Source organism: Leptosomus discolor, chromosome 9 (genome assembly GCF_034619465.1).
Source record: "Leptosomus discolor isolate bLepDis1 chromosome 9, bLepDis1.hap2, whole genome shotgun sequence".
In the NCBI taxonomy this organism is placed as follows: Eukaryota; Metazoa; Chordata; class Aves; order Leptosomiformes; family Leptosomidae; genus Leptosomus; species Leptosomus discolor.
The window spans coordinates 44,923,873-44,950,719 of NC_141399.1; the positions used below are offsets into that span (position 1 = coordinate 44,923,873).

Genomic DNA, 26,847 nt, shown 5'->3' on the forward strand with positions numbered 1-26,847 from the left:
AGACAGCCAAATGCAGCAGTAGTCTACCTGTGCATGTTCAAGAATGCTGCTAGAGTCAAAGCAGTAACAGCTTAAAATATCTGATGAAGAGAATAGTGCAACATCTTATGTTCCTTTTGAAAACGTGCTTTCTACTGTATAGATTGTATTCTACTGTATAGATGGCTTTTTCTCCTAATGTAGTCACGTAGTCTGATTTTCTGACCTTAAGGACCCCTTTTATGGTTTTTTAAGTGGTTTTTTATGGTATCCTTGACCTACTTGAGCATGGACCAAAACAGCAGTTTTGGTTCAGATCTGTTTGAAAGAAAACTTGACCCACAGAATTATTCCAATAAACTCCTGAAAGGACAGCATACCACTGGTGCTGGGAAATTGTGACTATTAAGCTGAATTGGTTTTTTTCAGCTCCTTTTCTTCCCAATTGTTTCAACGATATTTAAAGGCAAGCTGATCAAAACATTCACTTTTAAAACAAAATTCTTCCCTCAAATCGATAAGAAACTGTGCTTCAGTATAGAACACAAAGCATGACTATTATAGCAGCATACTCAGTGTTCATCTCATGAGCTTGGACATTGGAAAATGCTGAATGAGCCTTTTTTCTATTTGTGTCCTATCCATTGCTTTCATAGGGCTCTAGGATGTCTCTTTCTTTTGTGATGCATTTGTCTTCCAATTCCCTAATCTTTTGGAATTTAAATTAACTCTGATATATTTATACATATATAGCCATTTAATGAATCCTCCAAATATGCAAGGATCTCTCCTAAACTGAGCTATTCTTGGAGAATCTAGTACTTCTGTTAAAAAGTACTGCTAGGTTGTAGCATAACACTTAAGTCTGTCAGAGTCTTAAGAGCCACTATGTGTCCTTTGGAGTCAGAGTGGTGATAAAGAATTGTAAAATGTGCTATTAATTAAAGCCAGCTCTTTTTCTTCTAGGGGGAAGCAGGTGAAATAATTACATCCTTGCTGCCGGGACAGAAGGGCGACCCGGGATTTCCAGGTCTTCCAGGGATACCTGTAAGTTATGTAAAGTGCTATTAGGCTGTTATGCCAAAATGATAACATGAAAAGCATTTGCATTACAGCAAAATTGAAACATTTGGTGCTAGAGGATCCATATGTTTATGAGGAGAAGCAGGGCTCGTGTTTAATGTACCTCTAGTTTATGGCTCAAGGGGGAAGTGCATTCTTCCATATTGCCCTTGAAAGTGTGACCCACAGAGGCCAGAAAGGCCCCCTGGTCAGGAAAGGGGTGTCCAACAGACAGCAATACTGACTTGATTCTCTGTTTCCCCTGCCTGTTCCCCCTTCCTAGACATTATCTGTATCAGTTCTGGAGTTCCCATCCCTTCTTCACCCTGAGGTAAAGCAAGTAACATTACCTTTGTGGGCTGTAGCTGCTGTTTTGGATGGTGGGAAGAGAGGATAATGTCTCAGCTGTTCTCCTCATGTTGCACCTCCTGAACAGTGTTTCTGTTCTCCCAGCAGTCCTCTGTGAAAACAGCTAGTGACTCCAGGCCCTGTGCTTCCCCACTGAGCCATTCATTGCTTTAGTGGAAGAACAAGGGGAGCAGAAAATGAGTCTATCAGCCTGGACTGGACAGAAGCCAGAGACTCCTATTTCCTGGTACAGAGAGGCAAGCTCCAGGCTATTCTGACCAGACTGAGCCTGTTAGCATTTCTGTTCCTCTGATCTGTGCTTCCCTATTGTCTGTTTCTGGCTGGGAGGAATCACAAATACAAAGTGTTTTGTTGTTCTCTCTCAGTGCATGAAGAGAAAGAAAGTGCAAAAGTAGTTCAAAACAAACAAAAAAGCATTCCCTTATCCAAGCCAGAGAGATGTATTGATGTTGAGAGCAGAATGCTCCTAACACAATGTACAGTCATTTAGGCCTTTCCACAAGGACAGATTGGTAGGTTAGTGGTCAGCTACTTTGATTTGACGTGTATGGGGTGCCAGCTGTTGGGGTTTTTGGACCTTGAAGGTCTTGCTGTTTTTTTTTCATAAAAAGGTGCCTCTCATAGCCTCTACCACTTTCTCAACAGGGCCCACCGGGCTCCATGGGAATACCAGGTCCAGTTGGCCCTCCAGGGCCCCCAGGTTTGACAGTAAGTTTCTTCAACCCATTACTCATAAGGTGGTAAATGGGGCAGTTTCTTCTTTGTTTCGTGTTCTCAGAGGCAGATCAGTAAAGTGCAGTAGTAGTCAAGTCTTGGTATGAAGACAGCAGCAACCATCATTCAGTTCACCCTGGAGCTGCTGCTGTGCATATTTAAATGTGATGCATTTGAAACAGCCCATTCCCAGACCTCTTTTTGCTTTAAATCAGGCTAAATCTTTGTGCGGGCTCCTTATTTGTGTGAAACCTGAGGGAAGAGATTTAGTTTATTTAGACCAGGATGATTCTTTCGTTAATGTTGAATACCTGGCTGTTTCATTTTATTTGACTCTCTCACTTAAAAGAAGAACTACTTTCTTACATACTTGTGAAGTTGAATGGCATGAGGGAGAGCTTTCAGAGGAAGGCAAGGTGCCTTGTCAACATGGGTATAATACACAGGAGTCAAAGTAGCAACACTGTTTTGTTTTGGTTTTAGTTTCCTTGCCGCAAAGGGGCATGTAAAATGCTTGGAAGTAACTTTGGGGTTTGTTTGTTTCATTTTTTTAATAGGGACCTCCTGGTCCACCAGGGCTGCCAGGACCTAAGGTATTTTCTTTCCGTTGTTTATGGTGGTGGTGGACTGTTTTGTTTTTCTTTCTGTTCATTTGTGACTTCTAAGGGCTGATGAGTTATACTTTTTGCAGGGTAATATGGGTTTGAATTTCCAAGGACCCAAAGGTGAAAAAGTGAGTAGGTGATCATGATGATATTTTTGCTTATTACTTTCAAAATACTTACGCATACCATTTTGTCTTCTGTTGCTTGTAACAAACTGCCGTCTTCTTGCATGTTAGGGTGAACAAGGTCTTCAGGGACCTCCAGGGCCACCAGGACAAATTGGAGAACAGAAGAGACCAAACGACATTGAGTTTCAGAAAGGAGATCAGGTGAGTGGGAAACTATATCCATCTGCAATGAGCATGTGATCAAGCTGCAGCCTCTATTGATTTGGCTCATATATACTCACATCCTGCTTACTACAGAGGTTCTATTATTTTTCTCAAAGTACTGGATATTTCAGGTCTGAGTACTTTTCCTTTAATAGAAGGCATGCCAGTCACATTAGCTCAGTTACTTCCCTTAGTAAAATAGCTATTCTTCAGAAACTTTCTTAAGGGAAGTTCATAGTAACAGTAAAAGCAGTTAAAATATTCTCATTCTTTGGAACACCCAGACTGCGATTTTCAAAGCTGTCTGGGGATTCAGATTCCCATTAATTAACCAACTATGTCATCCATTGTGAAGAAGTCTTTCAAAAAGTTTAATTCAATTTTTTTTCTTTTTTTTCTCCTTTTTCTTTGGTCATTACTGATGCCTCAAGATCTTTCTTCCTTGTGGTCTGAATAAAGTGCTTTCCCTGTTTCTGTTCACTCAAAAATAAATATCAAGCCGTGTTATGACAGTAAGCTCAAACTGTTGGTTTGATTTGTATGGATCCTTCTGCACCCATAAATGCCAAAAACTCATTGCCATTTTTAAAGTTGTTATATTTTTCCCTTTCTTATTCACTGGGGAACATTTCACAGTACCATTTGATTCTGGGTGCCAGTCACAGACAGCCTGAGCAACACCAGCAGGGTCATGGGTGCCTGGATTTCATGTTTCTTTGAAGTTTCTGTGGTATTCTCAGATACCACCCTGAGTAACAGAAGAGTTGAGGTAGATATTTTGAGGCAAGAGTGGTGGGTGAGTGAGCATTTTTATGCTCTGGTTATTTTGCAAACGTCACTATGGTACCTGAGCTTTAAACTATTAGTTTCCTCCAACTGTATTGAGATCGGTTTCTTCCTTTCCACCTTTTCATCTTGGAAATGTATCGGAGAAGAAAAGCTTTGGTACGCAGCAGTATTTTATTTTGGCAGGGTGTAGGACAATTCTGCCCTTCATCTTGATCGGAAGCATTTGTTACCCTTCCCTTCAAGCATTAGGCACCACTAAGGCATTACCTAGAGCTGTCCACTGATGTACATTTGCAAAGCACGGCCATCCTAGGAAGGTCTCAGTCTCGGGTTTTGTCACTGTTTTACTGGATAGTAGGACTGAAGGTAAAGAGCAGCATTGTGTGTCTTTATAGTTCTAAGAAAACACAAGGTGACATTTTAAACACACTGTAGTTGAAGCAAAAATTCATCTGACTTGATCAGGGTCAGAGTAATTTGCCACTGTCATCAGAGATCTCTGAAGGACTAATTATACTGGCATTAAGTTATATAAATGTACAAAACAAGAGCATTCTAACCACATTCCTTTTAAAGCACCAAGACTTACAAACGCAGTCTGAGTGCATTGCCTTTGACCAACATTAACAATGATTTCAAAGTTTAAAAAATTGGTTTTATTTCAGCAAAGTTTATGCTTGGTAGTACACAATCAGTAAAAAATTTCAACATTACACTTGGGTTTTTTGTGAAATATGCACAAAGTTCTGACTGAAAAATCAAGTGTATAGATGGGCTTGTAAGAGTCAGGGAGGCCTCCAAGACAATAACAGAAACTGCACAGAAACCTTTTGTGGATTCGATAGCCTGTAACTTTTCTTTAGTTTAATAGTGAAGAGATGTGAGAACTTGTGTAACAAGACAAAACAGAAACTCTTAACTTTTTGACACAGTGCCCCTGTGGCACTTTTCTGATATGCTATTGATCCTGATGGCCTCAACTTCAGCGATTACCAGTAATCTAATAACTGTTTTTCCTGTAATTTCAGCAGGATCTGGCATTTGTTCATCCTTTCTGTACTTTTTTCCTTCCTTCTTTTTATTATTGTATAGCAGCTGCAGGCCACCAAACCAGCTGCTGCAGTGCACGCAGGAGGCAGCTGTGTCATACGGAGTGAATCATCTAAATAAACAGGATGAGCAGTTAGTAAAATTTATAGATGCACTCCAAGTTCCACACAAAGAATAAATATGATCCTTTACTGTTCATAGTACTTGGAAATCTAAATGACAGCAAAAAAATAATTATTTTTTTAAAATTTTTTTGTTTAAATCAACTGAGCTACTAGGGAGTGATGAAGGCTTTAATCCTCTTTTTCTTTGCCCATGCTTGACAGGGTATTCCAGGTGATCCAGGCCCACCAGGACTTCCTGGGCCACAAGGCCCTCCTGTGAGTAGTCATCTTTTAGTTCTTTTTTGTTGCATCTGCATCAGAACTGTAAATTCATTCTACTCTGGCTTGTGGGCTCAGTTTAAGATGACGTTTGTGTGTCCAGGGTCTTCCCGGTGGCGTAAAAGGTGAAAAAGGTGAGCAAGGAGAACCAGGCAAAAGAGTAAGTAGTCTATTTAACCAAACATTTATCTTTCCAATCAGTGTTATCTTTGAGAATTAAGCAAATGTTGAATTCAGGTGGGGCCATCAGCCTCTGGGTAAGAGACTTTTTTTTTTTTTTTTCCCCCCATAATCTGGCAAACTAGTAGATAACATATCTGGTTCGTGTATGTGCTTCTAGCTATGGATCTCAGTGCTTTCTGATAGAATTATCTACATGTAGATCTTAGTTTCGGGGGCAGGAGAAAAATAATTTAAATGATATTGTCTGGTCACATATGGAAACCTTCTTCGAAGTTGTTGGATTGCTTGACTGAAGCAGCAGTTTTCTGTTTCCTTTTAGAGAGGGTCTTCATTCAGTTTGCTATGTTCTGGGTTGCCAAACAGCATGAGATTGGTATATATTTAAGCTGGTCTATGTAAACTCAGTCTCAGTAGGTTTACTTGTGAGGTGAGTCACAAAACCAAGTCTCTGAACACTGCCTTAAGACCGAAAGTCCATTTTGTTACTTCCCACTTCAGTTTATGTGCTATCTGGAGAGGAGACAAGTCAGGATAGCTGCACCTAGGTATAGCATGAGTCGCTTTGTTCCAGTCTAGACTCAAATCCATCCTGGAATTTAAATTTACTTGGATATCACAGCTGAGGAAGGTCATAGAAGTACTAAGAAATAGGATGAAAATAACATGGGCTGGACCACAAAGGAAGGAGAAGCTGCTATGAGTTCAAGGCATTCTGTATTTTCACTTTCACAGCTACTGAACCCATGGTTTCATCAACTTAATGGGCTCCTTTGAAAACCGAGACACAAGTCTTGCTCAGGTTAATTGTACAATATATAAACACTGTTTAGAAACACATTGGTAATAGTTTTTTCCCATTTCCATAGCAAATAAGTACAATGGAAACAAATGTTTCCTATTCTAAATAAAATACTTCTTAGTTGCTGAGATTATAGGAGGGATTTGGTTTCCTGCCTTTAAGGAACATAACAAATGAGGCAGATTTACAAAGCCAAAATTCTTATTATATTTTGAGTGATTCTTGAATTATATTTTCCAAGTTGCTTCTCTCTGCAAAAGTAAATGAGAACCACATAAAATTTCAAAGATCTGAAAGGACAAAAGTCCTGAGGGGGTATGGCAGATACCTACCTTTGACTTTTGCCAAAGGCTTGTTTATCGACATTTTTGTTTAGTTTTATTACTCTGAATTTGGGCATGTTGCATACTTAAAGTGCAGTTTTGCTATTAAATTACTCTGAAACTGCCTTTTAGGGCTCCATACGATTCCAAGTGTCTCAAACTCGTTTCGGATATACTCATAAAATGTCAGTATATATAGTCAAACAGGTAGTTCAGCAAATTCACAGGAAATCTTAAAACCTTATTTTTGAGAATCAGAGCTCATCACTAATAATAAAGAATTCACAAATCACATTATACTCTAATACATTATGTCTGTCAGGTCTTATCAACTGAGCTGCCCAGAGAGGTTGTGGAATCCCCTTCTCTGGAGACATTCAAAACCTGCCTGGATGAGTTCCTGGGTGATCCACTCTAGGTGGTCGTGCTCTGGCAGGGGGTTGGACTAGATGATCTTTTGAGATCCCTTCCAACCCTGAACATTCTGTGATTCTGTGAGAGTTGAACTTGGCAATGTGGTGAAACTTAATCACCTCTTCTAGTTATGTCCCAGCAGGTGTCCCCCATACATACTGCTGCAATGCTAACAGTAGAGCTCTACTTGTCTTGCCCAATGAATGGTCTGGAATAGAGTAGAGCTTGCACTATTTTTATTGCAGCAATGACAAATCTGTTCAGCAAGAATATATGGTTTTTAGAAGTCACTTCTTCGAGCAGAATTGCACTTTGTATTTTTGTTGATACTTTTTCTTCAGAAAATTGCATTTAGTTTAAAGGAGTTAAGATTCAAACACATGTATTTAATTTCACTGGTCACATGATACTAATTTCCTAATTAAATACAGTGGTGTTTAGGGAGTTAAGATCTGTTTTTCAGATAAAGGATTTCTCTAATGTCAAATTAAAGGGAGTTATTAACGCAATGAATCAGCACCAGTTAACTGGGAGACCATTTTGTGCTGTATTCACACATTTCTTTGAGACTTGCCATAGTTTTGTGCTCTGGTTTTCAAAATGAAACCCTCAGTTGAGATAACTCCAGCAATTATACTTGGTTGATGTCTTTGACGTATTTGTCACAAGGACTGCATTCTAGAGAAAGTTTGGTTTATTGAAAAATGGGAAATAATTAACATAATTTCCGTAAGAATTCTTCACCACTGAAGCATTTTATTTCAATGCGTGTTTATGTCTTTGAAGGGAAAGCCTGGCAAAGATGGAGAACCTGGTCATCCTGGTAGGGATGTGAGTAACTTGTACATTTCTAATATAAGACTTCTTATAAGCATTTCTTCTGATATGAAGAAGATCTGAGTGTGATTATTTTTCTCTTTTCTTGAAGGGTTTACCTGGCGGGCCTGGAATAGATGGTGCTCCAGGAAGAGAGGGTGAAAAGGTATGCCAGGTTTTTTGAGTTATTGCTATAATAGCTTGAAAAACTGCCATCACTGAGTTAGTTCTGGCTGAGTAGTAATTGCGTTGCCCATGCTGTGACAGTGTTGAGGAATATGTGCAATAACTTTCTTGTGTACTAATGTGCAGTATAAAAAGTGCTCTTGGATTTCATTGGTAGGGTGAAAAAGGTGACATTGGTCCCCCTGGTCCTCCTGGAATCGTAAGTTGCTGATCTTTTCTTTTCTTTCTGCATTTGGTTGATGGTGTTGTTTCATCATAGTTCTTGGGTGACTTTAGGTCCCATCTCTGGGTATAACAATAACAGAACCAGTAAAGTTTTTGCATATTCACTAACAGAAATGATTGTTTCTGTCTTTAAAGATAGACTCTGTGCTCTAGGATATGCTAGACTCTAGAATATAGGGAAACATAAGGCTAGACTATAACCTGAGACCAGCAGAAATTGAGTCAGCTTCACTGAAGCCTGTTCTAACCATGTTGGCTTGGCAGTAGAAGTGCTTCCTGTTGGGGAGTACTCTTTACTGGAATTTTACCTGGTAATTCAGTAGAGTGGGAAAAGCATCCTGTCATTGGTATAAGGTTTGAAGTATGTTGAGCTTTTCCTCCCTCGCATCTCTTTCCTGTTCCAGTGACACTTTTCTTGGCAAGTTGTTTCACATGAACATGAAACTTTTACAGGTCATTTCAAGACCGGGCATTGATGCAACAGTGGGACCAAAAGGTAGCAAAGGATTGCCAGGACTTCCAGGAGCCAAAGGGGAGCGTGGATTCTCAGGAAGGCCGGGCCCGCCTGGCTTGCCAGGTTCTCCAGGTAGGAGTGCAAGCATTATAAGTTGTATGACCACAGGTCTGAATGGATATTTAGCTCCACAGTCTTTTCACATTCCTTTTGACAGGTGGACTGAGCAGAAAGTGAAGGCAGAACTATTTAGAGCTACCTTTGAGCTTTAAGGGTGGTCCTTAGCTTATGGGGGTAATATGAGGATTTCGGAGCATTCATTGCTCCTGCTGTGGCAAATAGAGGATGCCAATCATCAAGACTGTCAAACAGATACTACCTTGATGGTCTTGGGTGTAATTTATCTCATATCACTTAACTATGACATACGTTATCCATTGCATTACACAGAAGAAAGTATTGTGTACCAGAAGTCTGGTTCCTGGCCATCAAACCTAGTCTCTGCTGTACATTGGCCAGTACTAAAGGAGATGATCTGAGACTACAGTGGGAGTGAGCAGTGACACCTGTATTTGCCTTATACATGCAGAAGAACATTATGATTCTACTGTTACAGCTTGTAAATATTCTTTTTTCCATCAGTACTTCCTTTCATTAGTCCTGTTTTGGTTTGGTTTTTCTTTGTAAACTTAATTGTTGAGTCTCAGGTCAATTTTACAAACAAAAATCTCTGAAAATGCAAAATGTGCATATCTAAAACAATGCATGTAAACGTGTAGTTTGTTTCCGTACAAGAAATGTTATGGAGTACTTACATGGAAAAACACAGTCTTATCAGTAACACATTATTCATCGTATGTCATTGTCATCCTTGCAATAAAGTGATTTAAACCTTTGAGCTATCAAGGAACTAAGTTCTTCTCATCTTAGGGATCACTACTGTTGGACCTCCTGGCCCACCTGGCTTACCTGGTGAGAGAGGACAGAAGGGAGATCCAGGTTTACCTGGTGTTTCTATCCCTGGGCAACCAGGACATGATGGACCACGAGGACCTCCAGGACCACCAGGTCCCCCGGGGCCACCTGCACCATCTGTTCCTCCTGGTAAGTGATGGCCACATAGTCAGCAAGAGACTGAACAGCTTTGACATTTGTTCAGGTTTTGTTTGTTTGTTTGTTTCTTTTTTTAATTCTACCTCCAAAGATGTAGTTTTATCAGCAGCTGAAGTCCATGAGATTCCAAGTTATTCGTATGCATTCTCCATTTTCCAAGTCACTCCCATTGCAAATCAGGGCATTTGCAGGAGAACTCTGGCCTTAAGGACAATTGCAGAACTTGGGAATTCAATGGTGTGAGTTGCGGCCTGGCTTTATCATGCCTCTTTCTACCTCAAGTAAGCGCTGCTGTGACTTGTCTGTGAGATTCAGCTAGAGTGAAGGAGAATAAATCTTGTCAGACTTGAGGGACATTTGTGCTAACTCACACAATAATGACAGTCCTCCAGGGCCAAGCAGATTTGGCCCAAGCGTACAAAATTAAGTATTTTTCCAATTTATGTAACATCCTATTTAATCCAACTAATAAAAGTTACATTAAAATTGGTGCATAAAGCAGGAGGTAACTACTTTGACACTGTCTTGATTATATTTAGCTTTTGTGATACAATCTAATAAATGCTAGGAGGGACTTTTTCCTACTAAGAGTTGTGATAGTAGGAGAGTCAAATGAGTAGTTTTTCACAGAATTGCAGTTCTGCTTCATAAATATCCTAGCATGTAGACCACACAAAACTAGCTTGGGAGTGGACACTTCGGATGAAGCCTCTTAGCTCCTTTTTGGTATATGGGAGATGGAATATGAGAACTGGAAAGCTGTAGTGGAGAGGGGCTAACATGGTTCAGGGAGGAATCCAGTGTCTAGATGGCATTGGCATCTTAAGTCCCCTCGCTCCAATGGTATTTCATACGCATATTTTTATCATATGAGACTGAATAGCAGAATGCAGTGTAGAGATGGACATGTGTAGGCTGTGGGAAGCAGTGGGAGATAGTTGAGGTTGTGAAGGAGAACTGATTGTTGTGTAATATCACTGTTTCCTTTTGAGTGTGGAATACATTGGTGGGTTTTCATTAGCAGTCCTCTGTCTGAATTGCCAAAATGCTTGTTCTGTGATTGTGTGGGTAAATTAGAATATCCACTCAAATAGTAGGAAGCACATTTTTTTGTACCAAATACATGTATTTAGTGCTGCTGTCAGTCTAACAAATCGATCATTAAACCTCTCCCGATTCTCCTTAGGTGAAGGGTTATGTGAGCAGGGGCCGCAGGGTCCTCCAGGAATTCCAGGACAGCAAGGCTTTGCTGGGGAGCGAGGACAAAAAGGTGCAGTGTCATGGATGTCTTGTGGGTTTTTTTCTTTATATTAAAGTTTGTTAAACAGTGTAAAGCCTGCATTAAATAAGGATAAACAGTGTCTCTTCCCAGTAGGGCTGAGTGCAGATATTTTCTGTTTCCGAGTAAGAAAGCTGTTCTGTTTGGGTGTAGGATAGTCCCTCATCGAGTGTTAAAGAGCAGGAATGTCAAAGTGACCGAGAGTACAACCAATGCATTGATTATGATTAAAGTAAAATGCAACTTCAGGTTTATGAGTACCTCCCAGGTAGAGAGAAACTAAGTGTTTTGTAACAACAGTTGCCAACTCTATGTGAAAAATTATACTTATTTCATTAATAAATTTGACATTTTTTTATGGAAAGCAACACTGAAATTATAAATGCAAGATTCCTAATTTGAGTTGGTCAATCTACAATGAGTTTGTTTGTTTGGTAAGCAAAAGAAAGACATCTTTAATGTGTATCCTTGTTTCCAAAAAGACAACCTTGCAATGAGGATGCTGATATGGGTAAGTGAGAATCTTTTCCTAGCTCAACCATGGACATCCTAAATGACTTTGGGCATCTCACTTAATTTTGTACTCCTTTCAAACAGAAGTCTTTTTTTCTCATTGAGCTTCTAAGGATTGAGTAATTAATTAACCTAAATTATGTGCTTAAATACTACATTGACAAATGTCAGAAAAAACTGTATGTAAAGAAAAGCTAAGCTTTTTGAAATCATTCTTTCTTTTTTTTCAATTAAATAAGTTTAGCCTATTGTCAAATTAATTAAACTCCAAGAGTGCAAAATAAATACTGGGATTGTTTCATTGAAGTTTGGGATTTTGATATATGTGGTTTAGAGTTGTAGTTCTGAAGTGTCAAAAGTCTACCTACTTTAGAAGAGGACTCTTTTGGTGAGGAAAAAAAGTCCACAGTTTTATTTTTTATTCTTGAAAGCATTTTTGTTTGTTTGTTTTAATTAATTTTGCACTGTCCTAAATAAATTCTAAGTATATCTGATACTGCTTGTCTGACTCCTAGCAACAAAAAAGCTTCTGTTTGGCTTTCATGGGTGAAGCCTTCTAGTATTTAAGCAATCATATAATTACATAAAATAGTCATTTTGGACTAGGTATTATAGATCAGTAGCAAGAAAATAATTGCTGTTGTGCTGAATTCTTTTAGTGTTTTCTAAGATCTGATGCTCAAGTGTGCTTTTTCCATGCAAATTTTTTAGGTGATCAAGGAGACACATGCTTCAATTGCATAGGAACTGGAATAACTGGGCCTCCTGGGGAGAGAGGACCACCAGGACCTCCAGGTAGTCCAGGTAAGGCTGTAGTCTTCACTGTTTTGCCTAATACAGTCCATAAAGTCACTTTTGTATCTGTGTATAATGCTAATGATATATCTATATATTGTGTACAAATTCAGATGCACAGTTGCCAACTCCTGTATTATAGTTGCTGCATGTCGTATTTTGCACAGTTGGGGAGTGTTAGGAAGAAACAGGCTGGATACATGTAAAACAATCACTCTTTTTTTTAGATCTAGTCTTTAAAAACAATTCTCTGATCAAAGACAGACTTGCAAGCATTCTGCATATTGAAGGTTTATGGTCTGCTAAAGATTTAACTAAAAGAGAGCAATTAATGTCTGCTACTTGATATTCCTGAAATGATAGAGGAGCTGGAGCTTTTTAAAAGTGTGACATTTTTTTGACACTACTGATTTAACTTTGGAGTTGCAAATTTTGTTCTGCTCAAATAAAATCACTATGTCAAAAAAAAAAAACAGACTAAACCTTGTCTGGTTTTAAAACAACTTAGCTATTATCCTATGCAAACAGCATGCTTGATAGTTACAGCTTCTATAGTTTTCTGTTTTATGTTTTTCTGCACTACTCAGGTTCTCCTGGTTTTCCTGGACCAAAAGGTGAAAAGGGGCTTCCTGGATTAACTGGCCTTGTAGGGCCACCAGTAAGTGGTGGTGTTATGTTTTGGTGGGAAAATAGTGTCTCATTTGCTTGCATGTTTAGTAGATCTGTGCACAGTAGGTATGGATTCTTGTCTAATACTTAGGTTTTTTGGTTTGCTTTTTTTTTCTTGGCCCATAACTAGCTTGAATGTGCCAAACTCAGAGAGGGCAAGAAAGAAAAAATTAAACTTTTTTTTTTCCTCTTCTCTTTTTCCCTTTCAGGGATTCCCAGGATCCCCAGGTGCTCCTGGGAGACCTGGTCCTAAAGGAGACCCAGGGGATGTCCTGACTTCTCCAAGAATGAAAGGTGACAAAGGAGACCCCGGCTTCCCAGGACCTCCAGGTCTTCCTGGCATAGATGGCACTCCTGGACGAGATGGACTGCCAGGTTTACCTGGCCCTAAGGGGGAACCTGTGAGTTTTGGTCTATGCTGTATTTGGTTGGACAGATGTTTTGGGAAGTCCTGTATGCATTTGGCATAGTGCAGATAAGAGGACTGGCAAATGTATATTTTCACACTGTGACTAATGCAGCAATTCTCTTCAGCAGATGCCAATCTAGTGATGACATACAGAGGTACTCTTTGAATCTGTCAGTGCCTCTAAAAATAAGCTGAGAGTTCTCTTGGGTAGTGTCAGGTGATCCCTTCTGCTGTTGTCTACGTTTCACTACATAGTGTGAAGAATTAGGTAGCCAGGTTTAGACTTTATCTCTACCATGTTAGTAAGATGCAGGCAGCTAATGGCCTTGTGAGCCAGAAGGATGGAAACTGCCAAAGAGTTTCAAAATAGGAGCAATGAAACACTTTACTCCTTTGCTAGTAAATACATGTTCCACTTTCCCATCCGGCTCTTCCTTTTTTCAGGGCAGTGTTGCATTCAAAGGAGAAATGGGTATTCCAGGTGATCCAGGAATACCAGGTCTTCCTGGAGACAAGGGACTTCCTGGACCTCCTGGTTTTGGTCCACAAGGTTCACCTGGTGAAAAGGGCATCCAAGGTGTATCAGGCCGTCCAGGGCCTCCTGGAGTTCCTGGTGAGTTGCTGTAAAATCAAGTTTTGTCCTTTTTGCTCTGGATGGTTCTCAGAACATAATGCTGCTTTAAGCTTTTTCCCAAAGGCGTTGTAGGTCCTGGTATTTATAAGCTCCTTTACTGAAGGTCATCGCAGAATCACAAAGTGAGCAGAATTTGTGCCACGTTACTGTAGGCATATGACTGACCTTTCTGCTCTGGCCTCTAGTGAAGCTTCTCCTTGTCGACTGACTATAGTGGAAATGCGTTGTAGCTACCATCTGGCTTATGCTTAATGATACTGCAACTACAACAGTTCTTGAATACAAGGTTTTGCTTTGAACAAGTTGGCTTTTGTTACTTTCGTGTCAGCTACACAGATCCTGATCAAGTTGTGCTGGTGTCAGCTACGGAGAATACTGTTCACATGATGGTACCTAGGAGGAAGCTAGAACAAAATTTTTTTTTTCAAGAAAACTGCCTTAACGTTAAACAATGCTTCTAAGCCCACAAGCGCTGTATGGGGCTCAGAGGCAGATAGCCTTTGGGTAAAGTGTTGCTGGTGTTCAAGTTCTTCATAAGCTTGAGAGGTGGCTAGTGTCTTTTTCTGCTCAAAGAAAAACAGAAAAGAAATTCCTACTCAGTGATACATATTTCTTTTGGTTTGGTTTTAGGTCCAAAAGGTGACCCTGGCCAGACTATTACAGAACCAGGAGTTCCTGGCCCCCCTGGTCCTCCAGGAAGAAATGGTGACCCAGGTCTTCCAGGTAAAGCAGCTACTAGATATCTAGGGAATTCTATGAGCTTTTTATTCTGATTGATTCTTGATAACTACGTTGATTTTGTTCTCCTTACAGGGGATCCTGGTCAGCCAGGTCAGCGTGGCTTATCAGGCATCCCAGGTGCCAAGGGAGAGCCAGGTATTCCTGGCATTGGACTTCCTGGTCCACCAGGCCCAAAAGGTATGTTTCCAGCAATGTTACTGTATTGTACTGGCTGGAAGAGGGGACATAGTGTTGCGTCTCTTCACTTTTTCCTAGTGAGTTGATTTCTGTCTCTGGAGTCCTTTGGAAAATGTTTGTCTTTAATTTATCCATCTTTATATAATAGCTTCAGAACTATCAGGAAAAAAAGAGTTGCTGAGCTCTTATTCCTCTGTTCACTGTATTGCTCCTTCACGGTACATTTTTCTGATAAACCAAGGACACAAAAGTAAATGGGTAAACCTTTGGGAAATGATAAATGTCTGAGCTTGAATCAATAAATGATCTCCAAATGCTGCCTCAAGATGTTAATATTTCCAACATGAACTGTTTGTAACTTTTCTTAGAGCCCACAGCATGGGGAGTGCCCTCTTCTGGGAGGAGTCCCAGAGATCTTCTGTGGCAAAGGCTGTATACTTGATAGTTAACTCAGCCAAACGGTACCCCTCAAGTATGCTTGAGCTAGCATAGAACCTTTTCAGAGATTTATTTTCATGGGCCCTAAGCATTTCTGGAAGAGTTGTTCTAATGCTCTCTGGTGTCCTCTTCTCTGCTGCCCTAACCTCCATGTCATGTGTAGGTTTCCCAGGGACTCCAGGCCCCCCTGGAGCTCCAGGAACTCCAGGTCGCCCTGGTCTAGATGGCCCTCCTGGACCACCTGGTTTCCCAGGACAGAAGGTCTGTGTTTGCTTGTTTAATATAAAACTTCATTTTCTTAGAGCTTCTTCTGCATCAGTGGGATGTTGGTGGGGAGGATTTCACCTCTTGTTGTCAGCTTTTGAAGGGAAGTCACATTCTCTACTTAAGGTTTGAGTGAGAGTAGGAAAAAAGAAATTGAACTCTAAGATGGTGGGCATTTTTTCTTTGCTGCTTTAACATTTTTAAGAGAGGCTAAACTTAGAAACCCCCCTTTTAAAAAAAAGAAAATTGTTACAGGGGGATCGTGGATTTGGAGTTCCAGGACCACCTGGACCGCCAGGACCACCAGGCACAAAAGGAGTTCAAGGACCTAAAGGTGATCCTGGTTATCCAGGAAACCCTGGTCTCCCAGGACGGGCAGGTTTTGATGGAACTCCAGGGCCCAAAGGTACGGAGAACTCTTTGCTTTTCTGTTCCCTATTGAATTTTCAAACATGTAGACATGCTGGCTGTCATATGGCAGTTAACTACAAGCAGTGCTGACTAGAGCAACTACTTCAGGATCCATTTTTCCAACTCAGACACACCTGTGTAGGTGGAAGTTTGCATTCTCAAAAGATAAGCAAGCAAGGGAGTAAATGCCAATCTGTGGGTCAGTATCTGAAAGTCTGTATTCTAAAGAAAAATAATGTTAACGTGGGGGTAAAACTTTTTCAATAGAATAATTGTCATTTAGATGCGCTGTGCTTCAACATGCAGAGGGTTAGCGATTCATGAATTCCTGCTGTTAATCCTTGTTTGTATTGAACTACAGAGCATGCCTGGTTTGCTGGAGAGCATCTGTTGAGTTTGATGTGGATTAGAATGCAACAACATGTCTTTGTGTAGCCTAGAAATGTAAACTGCATGCATTCCACGCAGAGTGAGGACAAATCTCTGGCTTTCAGAAACAGCCTCTGAAGTGTGGGGTTTTTTTGTTTGGGTTTTTTTTTGCTGTGTCAGATCCGTATTTGTTTGCATGCAAGGATGAGATTTCAAGTACAATGTGCAGGCTCTCTGCTTCTGAGAGCAAGTATCTCAGAACTGAGTTCGCTATTTAACTAAACAAGAGTGTTCTTCTAGGTGACCCTGGACCAAGTGGACCACCAGGACTCCCAGGCCCACCAGGCATCCCTGGCATTGGTGGTCAGGGTCCACCTGGATCTCCAGGACCTCCAGGTCCTGTTGGCCCTCCAGGTAAAACTCGCATGAATTGTACCCTTAGGTTATTTCTGGCATACACCGAGCAGGTACACAGGACACTGAAGGTCCCACTGAACAGGCAGGCAAGGAAAGATAAAGACTTTGCGTCTATTAGCTTGGCTGTTTTGGCAGTCAGGTGGGGAAAACTTGGTACATCACGTTTCTTACTGAAGTCAGAGGTGGAATTAGATTCAGCCCTGCCATTTGCACAACTTAAAGAGGTGTCAAAGGTGTAAAAGCCCACTCTGGAGAAGACTTGGAACCTCAGGAGAAATTCTAGACAGTGTTGTGCTAGATAGTGACAAAATCTCTGTGAAAGGCTTTATGACAATACTCTTCAGGACAAGACAGAAGGGAGCACACTGTTAGTGCAGAGGTTTTGGGGATACAGAAGAGGAGGAAAGCTGGCTTTAGCTGCCTGAACTGTGCTGTCATCACATTGCTTTCAAATAACAGGATGGTTGTTAAGTTCCAAAGCAGTTTTCTAGCTTACCAAATTGTATTCCAAATTCACTGAGTGAGAGGAATTTTAAAATAACTTTTTTTACATTATTATCTAGAAAATTAAATTCTGGTTTGGAAAAAAAGCAGATAAACTCAATCCCCTATAGAATGCTATTTGTCCTCCCTCTACTTGCATGGTGAGTGCAAAATCAAGGGGGTAATTCAGGTTCTCCCTGATGTGGCTAGGCACCTTTTTTTTTATTCCAAATGGGAGCTGAAGCGCAATTTAACTTGGCTAATGTGCAAAGGAAGAAAGCATGAGTATTCCAAACTAGCTGGTTCATTATTTTGTAGAGAAAATGTTCTTTTAGTGATGTGAGGCTGTTTTAACAAAAGCCTGTCAGTAAAAAAGGTCATACACGTTCATCTTGTCACAAGGATACCTGGAAAAGACCTTTAGAATTCCTCTTATAGAAACCTCTGAGTTCTGGGGTTTCTAATTCCCTCACACACTTTTTTTTTTTTTTTTTTTCTGTAAAGCTAACAGGTTTTTTGACTTCTGATAGGTTTAAAGTAGATTGACAAAGTAGACTGTATCAGGATAGTGATAATTAGGAATATGTCTCTGAAGGGAGTTTGATTGTCTTTTGTCTAAAATGGCTGGTGACTGGTGAAGACAGGAGCTTGTTCCATCTCTGTGCACAATGGGTACAAGTGCATGCATGCACGTCATTCTATTCACAAAGTTTGTTTAGGGAAATTCCTTTTCCCCTTCATTCAGTGAATGGGCTTGCTGTGCACCAACTCCTGATGTTGCAAATGTGTGGCAGCCACCACAGCGAGAACATTCTCTGTGGACTTGTGCATGCCTGCTGCTGAAACACTTCAAAACCCAGCTGGTTCTTCCCATGCCTGTTTACGTTGCATGTTTTTGAGCTACACCTTTTGGATGTGTTTGTATGCTAGCACTGGGACTGGCATTGTTAGCAATACATGCTGAAAAATTCACGGCCAGCTACAAGACCATGGGTCATAGATTGGCTGATCGTATTCAGATCTTTATGAACTGTGAGCTGAGGTTCAGCAAAGTGCTTAACTTGAAGGCAGGCAAGCACTTGACTGAGTAGGCCCATGGAGTTTGAGTTCTACTCGCATACGCAAAGCGTGGGTCACATTTAAGTGAATATTTTTTCACAAGCTTCCCGGTGGGGAAAGAAATATGTGGTCACTGCACCAGCAAGCCTTGAATGTGTCCGGTATTAAGGATAGGGACAGAAGGGGCCTGGCCAATGTGCAGAGAAGTTTCCTGAGCCAGCAGTTGGGTCCTCTGCCTGGCTTACCGATACCGTCCTGAGCCTATGGTTGCACTTGAGGCTGAACTGAAACAGAAAGCAACACGGGTGTGTGTTTGGTGGGGGGCAGGGTGGATGTATTAGTATGGGTTTGAGTGTTTCACCCCATGCATGTTCTTTTGTCTCCCTGTGACATCTCTTCTGGTGTTAGCCAGAATTTGATTTCATGGGATCACTGATTTATTCTGCAAAATACCAATTTTGACAAATGCACAATCGTTACTGGAGTTGGTGGATTTGAAATGCTTATATTTTTGCTCTTTGTGTCTGTACTGACTAATCGTTGTGCCTACTAACAGCGTGGTGGCTCTGAAATCTAGTGCATAGTTGAAGGTCGCGCTTGAGAAGTCCGTGTTAATTCCCTTGGCACTGCTGTTTCTCTGTTTTGTGCAGAATGTCTTACATTCCCATCTCCCATCCCTTGTTTGTTTTACTAAGCTGTTTTGATTCTGTTCCTTTATGCAACATTAGGGTAAAGTTTCTGGGGCTCTGTTTTTCAGGTAATTTGGAAAATTCTTGAAAGGATTTCACTGTTCAGAATTTCCTTTCTCTGCACCACCATTTCTTCAAATAGTTTTCAGTAACTTGACGTTCTTTTTTTGAATATGTTACAAATTACTTTACAATTTATTGTTTTGTCTATATTGTTCTAATTATGATATAGTTACATTTTTGAGAACCAGAAATTTGATTAGAATGAACTTGTGTTTGAAAGAGTATCTTTACCATTCTAGATATGGAGTTCTTTGGGTTATAAATTTTCTCATTATGTTTTTCCGCTTGGTGATAGAGACCCCTTAAACACAGAGCATGTGCAGTCCCTCTCCATCCTCTGGTACTGCTTTTTCTCCACAAAGTAAGCAGTTCCAGGCACCTAACACCATAGTTTAATGCAGTGATAAGCTGCCGCCAAAGGGGAGCATGCTTATCATTAAATAAATGGAAGTCTACAGCCTATGTTGTCCAGAAAACTTGATCTGCCTTTTTAGTGTGCAAAGAACACATCATGACATCACTCCTCAGCTTGTTCCTGCAGTCAAGAGTGGGGATCACCATTATAGAGTTACAGGGTAACACTGTGTTGTAGTTATGGGTGAGGTTTTGGCACAGTGTTGTCATAATCTCAGTAGGCGATACTAGGGCATGTGACATGCAATAGAGTATCTCTGTAGGTGTAACAAACTAAATTAGCATAATAGAACTAAAAGAATGGGAGAAAAAAACATCTAGGGGTTTTTTGTGTTAAAAAGTAGCATCTTTTGAAAATCCCTGTTTGAAGGGATTTACCAGAATGTGATGCAGATCAACAGGAAGCGGATTGGTAGGATGTACTCTCATGTTCAGAAGATGTCCAAGTTCACAAGATGTACAAGTATCTAGTAATGACAGTTCAGAAAAAACTTTTTCCCCAGTTGCAGAGATGATACTAGACAGGGAGAGAGGGAAGAATAATTTTATTTTTAAAACGTAACATCAATATTTGAAAATATTTCACTGAGTTTCTTGTTTCTGCATACAGTGGTGGCTGCACTTTGAAAAAGACCTCCAAGTTTCCTTGCAGTCTGGTTTCTCTCAACTGCATTAGTGTTGTATTTGTTGTACTTAGATCTGTTTTCAGTAACTTTAGGGTAGATTTTTTCTTTGTTCTAATCTGTGTGTGCTTTATTTTGTTTCCTAACTTAACGACTATTACAACTCCTTACTGCTACCTGTCTCAACTTCCTGATGAGCTCTAACTCGTTGGCTTTTGAACCTCAGGTTCCCCAGGTACTGTGGTTTCTTTACCAAAGCCTTTTCTTAACTTCAGATTTAAGAATAATCTTTTTTTGTCAGCTACATTTCCAGAGTGAGCATCTTTACTGATACAGTGCACTGGAGGGAAACAAGCTGTCTGCTTGCTTCAGCAGTGCCTCGAGCTTGGTGTTATTAGTGTTAAACAATCTTAAGCGTATTTTGACAATTCATATTTTTCATTCACGGAGATGTAATGCAATGCAGAATTTTGCTGTCCTTCAGAAATATTCAGCTGATGTTAGAATGTAGTAAAGTGGAATCATTAATACTTGGAGGAATCTTAATACTTAATGATAAAATACAAACCAGTCTAATCAATCAATCTAATCTAATAGATTATAAAATCTATTTTTTAAAAAATAGTAATTGTTTTATTAATCAGACTTAAGGGGTTGTTGAAGAGAGTTGTTGTTTTCCTTTTGAGATTTTTTTGAATTGCATTTGCTACAACTTGGTAAAATTTTAGTAATGCTTCTCTTCGGCAGAATATGGCCTTTTAACACCTGGAAGCCATTCAAAAATGAACGGCTTTAGAAGGATTGCAGGGTTTTCGTCAGTGCTAGGAATGGACTGCAGCTACAACTTAGCCATTCCTACAGCACTACAACCAGACACACACAGATCTCAGCCTTGCCTTACTTCTTGCTAAAAGGTTGTGTCTTAACAACATTGTCTAGGGTTGCAGGGCGTTCCAGGGGAGAAAGGGGATCCAGGTCCTCCAGGCTTCGACGTTCCTGGTCCTCCAGGTGACCGAGGAACCCCAGGGTATCCAGGACCCCCAGGTCTCCCAGGGCCTCAGGGTTCACCTGGACCACCTGGCCGGGACGGAATACCTGGATTTCCAGGTAAGTTCACATTTTTTTACCTGTGGACAAAGACCAAACTGTAGTTGCGGGTGGATGCTCTTTATGCTTGGGCACTCTAGCTTAATGAGCTTTGATGTTTGTCCTAGCCATTTAAAGCTGGGTACATGTAACCGTTACATCTTGTAATTTTAAAAAAAGATTATAACAAAATTTATTGAGTTAAAATTCTTGTCACCTCTCCACTCTTCCCTTTAAATTGATTCAAGTATTTTTTGTATTAAACTGCTTCATAACTTTCAAACATGACTTCGATCATCATTGTTACGACACTTTTCTAATTTATTTTGTAATTTTTTTTTCTAGTCACTGCTACAATTTAGAAATAGAATTTGTTTAAAGGAAATAATTACAAATGCTATCAGTCAGATCCAACACATAGTTTTAAATATTGATTTCCTTATTCTATGTGTTAGACTATTCAGTTAAGATAGTCTGTTTGGGCCTCTGGAATAGAAATCTCAAAAGTGAATTTTGAGAGTCTGTCTTTAGATAGAGGGGGCGATACAAAAGATTCTAAAAGTAGTATGTGTACTTACTTGTCTTTTTGGCTTTCAGTGAATTCAAGTTTGCTTTCAAACAAGTATTTGTGTTTCAAACCAGAGAACTAAATTTTAGATCTATACAAGAACTGAGTGCTTCTAATTCCCTTAAAACAGGCTTTATGTGCATGTTATGATTAATAAATATCATAATACTATAGAGATGCAGGGAATTAAAAGTTAGATACCAATAGATCTTGAGTTTTTGTTCACAATGACAATAGTGATTCAATGCATTTAGGTGCCAAAGGTGAGATGGGCGTCATGGGAGCTCCTGGTCCTCCAGGACCTCCAGGAACTCCTGGAAGAAATGGCCTGCCTGGCTTGAAAGGTAATGTTTGTTTTATCCGCCCCTGAAGAGAGTACAGAATGCTGTTTTCCATGTCCTGTGTGGAAAGAGGCTTTGTAATACTGACATCTAGATCTTCATTACTGGGATCTGCTTAGATTATCTTCTTTTGACAGTGCTGATGTTCAGAATTGCTTTGCAGTTTTAAGCCATAGCATTCAGTCACTTTTAAAACATTACCTTGGGATTGATGGCATTGAAGTAGGGCAATATTTCTGAAGTATGTTGTTAAGTCTGCTTTAAGCAGCAGAAAGAAGAAAATCATAGCTTCGGGTTATGGAGTCATCCAGAATCAGCTCTATAGGTATCATAGAGAAACTATTCTATCTACATTTTCCCAACCCACTTGTTGGAGATGAGTTTTGAAAGAGTTTGGTAGAAGAAAAACCCAACCATCTCTCCCAGTAAGGAGGCTGTGAATCCAAAGCTGCTGTAGCTGTTGTAACTCTTCTGCCAGTGTCACAGTGTGGTGGGGCTCTGGGAGCAATCTCGATGTGGGTCATACAGACAGCAGTTTCGTCTGAGCTGGGCTGGCCAGAGCTGACAGGCTGCAGCATACAGACATCCCCATGCAGTCTGTTCCACTCAGCTTTGTTCCAGGGCTTAAGATGTTGTGGAGAACCTTGAATAAACTGACTGATCATTTAGTAAATTCCAACTTCTTGAATAAGTTATGGACTTCCTATGTAAGAAAAAGCATTACAAACATATTAGCCTACCTTAACAATTATACTCTTTTCCCTTTTGTTGTCTGTACCTACTGTAGGTAATACTGGATTACCTGGTCCACCAGGGCCTCCTGGTCTGGTAGGACAGAAAGGCATCAAAGGTGAAGCAGGCCTGCCAGGTCCACCTGGAAAAGTTGATCCCAAACAGCTAGGAGCAAAAGGAGAAAAAGGCGAGCCAGGCGTTCCAGGTACAGAACTTTGCATGTGGGTCTGGGGAGGTGGTTCATCCTCTACAGATAAGTGACTGTAACTGAATCCGTTACAGTTCGTTGTTTCTTACAGAAAAAAATGAACTTGGAATATAGAGGTGGCTGAAGCCTTTCTTATTTTAGACTTTTTTAAGTGGTTCTATGACCAAGTTACTCTGTATGGTTAGTTTGCAATGTCCTTGCTTGTTAACTGCTATTATTTGGCATATTGTAATAGCACTAAGGTGCTTTCAGCACGATTATGATTCAGTCTTCTATGATGAGAGATAGTTGTCATGGCTGCTGTGCTGGCTGCATTCCTGCTGTCGTGAAGGCCCTTGGGCCTTTGCCTTGTAGGATGGAGTTGCACAGGTCATCTGCTCCTGCGTCACCTCCAGATTCTCCCTGTGGGTATTGCTGTAAGCTTACCCTCCCCTGAGCTAAATGTCATCCCTATGTGTCTTTCTACTTGGGAAGCTGGCAGCCTGGAAGGTTTTCTCGGTTCACTCAAGTCTGTTTTCTCTGTCATTTCCTGGCTTCCCCCTCTTCCCCCACCAAGGGTTCTAATGTATCCTTTGAACTCTGACTTAGTCTTGAAGAGCAAAAAATATTCTACCCTAGAGAACCAGAATGCCTTTCTTTAATGTTGGCCCAGCCATTATTGTGCTAATTTATCTATTGTATTAATATCTATGAGGCCTAGGTAGGATCCTAAGACACCTTTTTTTTTTTTTTTTTTTTCCTTTTTTTCACCATCTGTTAAGTAAGAGCTTTAGAGGGCAGATTTAACCACGCCTGCAGGCAGCACAAAGTTACTGTATGGGATAATAACCACATAGAAATTGTGAGAGTCTGCTAAAATAACCTGCATTACTTTTTATAATATGTCAGTCCCAAAGTGCTTCTGGTGTAGCGATGTAATTAAACACTTACATAAATAATCTGATTGAATATAGAGAGGTTAGCATGGAGTCTGCTCATCCAAAAAGACAGTTCCTTCTGAATTAAGTATATTGGCATTAGTCATAAAGTTGTTTTTTCTTCTTACTTATGTTGTTCCTGTTCTGTAGTAATTGTAAAATTTTCAGAAGCAGTATTTTGTGTTCTGTGATACTTCTCTTTGCTAAACTAGGGGGAATTATATTTATTGAAGAAAAATCCTTATTTGGATTTTTCTTCACCTATAGCTACATCTGATCTCTTAAGGTAAAAGAAAACTTACTTATTACTGTAGTAATAGTAATAATAATAAGATGTATCTTTTTCCTTTGAGGTATTCCTGGTTTACCAGGACAGAAAGGTTATCAAGGTCTCCCAGGTGACCCAGGCCCACCAGGACTTAGTGGCCCACCAGGTGTGCCAGGCTTGCCAGGTAAGTGAACAAGACCTCAGATGGACAGTTTTGATGTGTAAAAATTTGCATGCGTTTTTATCACGTGGGAGTGGGGTGTTAATCCAGATATGCCTAAGCAAAGCCTAGGCATTTACACTTAAAGCTGCGGCACAGTTTTGGGGTATTTAAAATCGTTATCCAAACAGCTTGCTTTGAGCTCTCTCCCTCTAACAGACCAAAAAAGCAGTTTTAAGCTGATCTCACTGAAAATTAGGATAGCTCTTAAGATGACTGGAAAAGTGCTTGCTGCTTGAGCAGGCAACGTGACTGCAGGATCTGCCAACAGGACTTGTCTGTTCCACATGTTTATTTCTTATGTTGTTAGTCATTATACTCATACTTTGCAAGTGGCCAAATGAATGTATTGCAAAGGCTGTCTGGATGTCACATCTTTGCCTTAAAGAATTGTAAGGATCAAGAACACTAGTTTTGTTTTGCACTGCTGCTTCTGACAGCTGTAACAATTTATCTGAAATCTTGATTCTTTGCTCGCTATGTTTAATGTAGGTCTTGCTCTAAATATCTTGTTGGGCTTGGGGAATTTTTTTAACCATCTAGGACTACTGAAACGAGTTTTGAGCATTGTAGGTTGCATTTAATTCCATAATAGAAGCTACTGAATACCTATTGCAGATGAGAAGGAGATGATGTGTTCATTCATCAGAGTTGTTCTGCAGAGAGACCAATTCACACCAGTACTACATTTTCTCAGATGGTTACTGAATCGTGGACTGAGATATGACCTATTTCATTAGACTAATTTTTAAAACAAAGACATTACCCTGATCAAATCTTGGCTTGGAAAAAACTGAAGATGTTTAATTTTTTACTACAAATGAGTGTGAAAAAGTGTGTAGGAGCAGTATGAGGCCTAAAGCAACTCCAAATCCATTGCCTTTGTAACTAGATGACAAGCGTATTATCACAGAATCACAGAATCATTTGAGTTGGAAGGGACCTTAAAGACCATCCAGTTCCAACCCCCCTGCCATGGGCAGGGACACCTTCCACTAGAGCCGGTTGCTCCAAGCCCCATCCAGCCTGGCCTTGACCACTGCCAGGGAGGGGGCAGCCACAGCTGCTCTGGGCAACCTGTGCCAGTGCCTCACCACCCTCCCAGGGAAGAATTTCTTCCTCATCTCTAACCTAAATCTCCCCTCTTTCAGTTCGGAACCGTTACCCCTCGTCCTGTCACTACCCTCCCTGACAAAGAGTCCCTCCCCTCCTTTCCTGCAGGCCCCCTTTAAGCACTGGAAGGGCACTAGGAGGTCTCCCCGGAGCCTCCTCTTCTCCAGGCTGAACAACCCCAACTCTCTCAGCCTGTCCTCGCAGGGAAGGTGCTCCAGGCCCTGATCATCTTTGTGGCCTCCTCTGGACCTGCTCGAGCAGGTCCATGTCTTCCTTGTGCTGGTGGCCCCAGAGCTGGGCACAGCCCTGCAGGTGGGGTCTGACCAGACCAGAGTAGAGGTAGAGAGTCCCCTCCCTCAACCTGCTGGCCACGCTGCTCTGGATGCAGGCCAGGATGCGATTGGCTTTCTGGGCTGCAAGCGCACATTACTGGCTCATATTCATATGAGAACGCAATAATATCAGAAACTTTTAATTATTGCCATTAATTAACTAAACCCACAATTTTTCTAGGCATCAAGGGAGACACGGGGCTTCCTGGGCAGCCAGGACCAACAGGACCTCCAGGGTTAAAAGGTGTCATGGGAGAGATGGGCCTTCCAGGTTAGTTTCTCTGCTTTTATTTTACTTCATTTTGGCCATTGTTTTCCTTTTATATAGTAGAAAGGTGGATCTGCTTGTATGCAGTATCTAATAATATATTTAAGTGATTTAAGTGGCAATGCAGGTGAGGAATACATAAATCCCTCCATTTATATTTGTTGAAATAGTACATAAGAAATTGGACATACCCGTTAAAACAAAATGCAAATAGCAAATACGTTGTAAATACCTATTGGTTTAAAGTGGTTACGGATGTAGAAGCAGAGTGATGTATATTTTATAACTTTCCTACTTTTCTGGTTTCTCAGATTCTGCTCTCTGAAAGTTCAGAAAAAAGATGGTTCTGTAAACCCATCTGTCAGAAGACAGACATCAGACACAAGCAAAAGGGGAAGAAGAAAGTGACTTCTGTTATTTAGACAGATTGCTGAAACATAAATTCCAGTTTCTGGGGATTCTAATATTAAATTGTGCCTAGATACTACAATGAGATACGCTGGATTTGTGTAAATTAAGAATAAAAAAAGAAAGATTAGAAATGTTATGCA

At 40.5% G+C, this 26,847-nt stretch overlaps 1 protein-coding gene across 1 annotated transcript in view; it reads left to right on the forward strand.

Annotated features, from left to right (window-relative positions):
- COL4A5 (collagen type IV alpha 5 chain) overlaps positions 1–26,847 on the forward strand; it is an 89,537-nt gene that overhangs the window by 44,639 nt on the left and 18,051 nt on the right. The window contains exons 9-35 of the mRNA XM_086470416.1: positions 946–1,026; positions 2,056–2,118; positions 2,682–2,717; positions 2,816–2,857; positions 2,966–3,058; positions 5,227–5,280; positions 5,387–5,443; positions 7,789–7,833; positions 7,931–7,984; positions 8,162–8,203; positions 8,683–8,815; positions 9,614–9,787; positions 10,983–11,066; positions 12,300–12,392; positions 12,971–13,041; positions 13,262–13,453; positions 13,906–14,074; positions 14,726–14,818; positions 14,909–15,013; positions 15,615–15,712; positions 15,971–16,121; positions 16,796–16,909; positions 21,183–21,350; positions 22,152–22,241; positions 23,026–23,175; positions 24,449–24,547; positions 26,210–26,299. Of these exons, the coding sequence (XP_086326542.1) occupies positions 946–1,026; positions 2,056–2,118; positions 2,682–2,717; positions 2,816–2,857; positions 2,966–3,058; positions 5,227–5,280; positions 5,387–5,443; positions 7,789–7,833; positions 7,931–7,984; positions 8,162–8,203; positions 8,683–8,815; positions 9,614–9,787; positions 10,983–11,066; positions 12,300–12,392; positions 12,971–13,041; positions 13,262–13,453; positions 13,906–14,074; positions 14,726–14,818; positions 14,909–15,013; positions 15,615–15,712; positions 15,971–16,121; positions 16,796–16,909; positions 21,183–21,350; positions 22,152–22,241; positions 23,026–23,175; positions 24,449–24,547; positions 26,210–26,299 (2,641 nt within the window). The remainder of the gene's footprint in view (positions 1–945; positions 1,027–2,055; positions 2,119–2,681; positions 2,718–2,815; positions 2,858–2,965; positions 3,059–5,226; positions 5,281–5,386; positions 5,444–7,788; positions 7,834–7,930; positions 7,985–8,161; positions 8,204–8,682; positions 8,816–9,613; positions 9,788–10,982; positions 11,067–12,299; positions 12,393–12,970; positions 13,042–13,261; positions 13,454–13,905; positions 14,075–14,725; positions 14,819–14,908; positions 15,014–15,614; positions 15,713–15,970; positions 16,122–16,795; positions 16,910–21,182; positions 21,351–22,151; positions 22,242–23,025; positions 23,176–24,448; positions 24,548–26,209; positions 26,300–26,847) is intronic.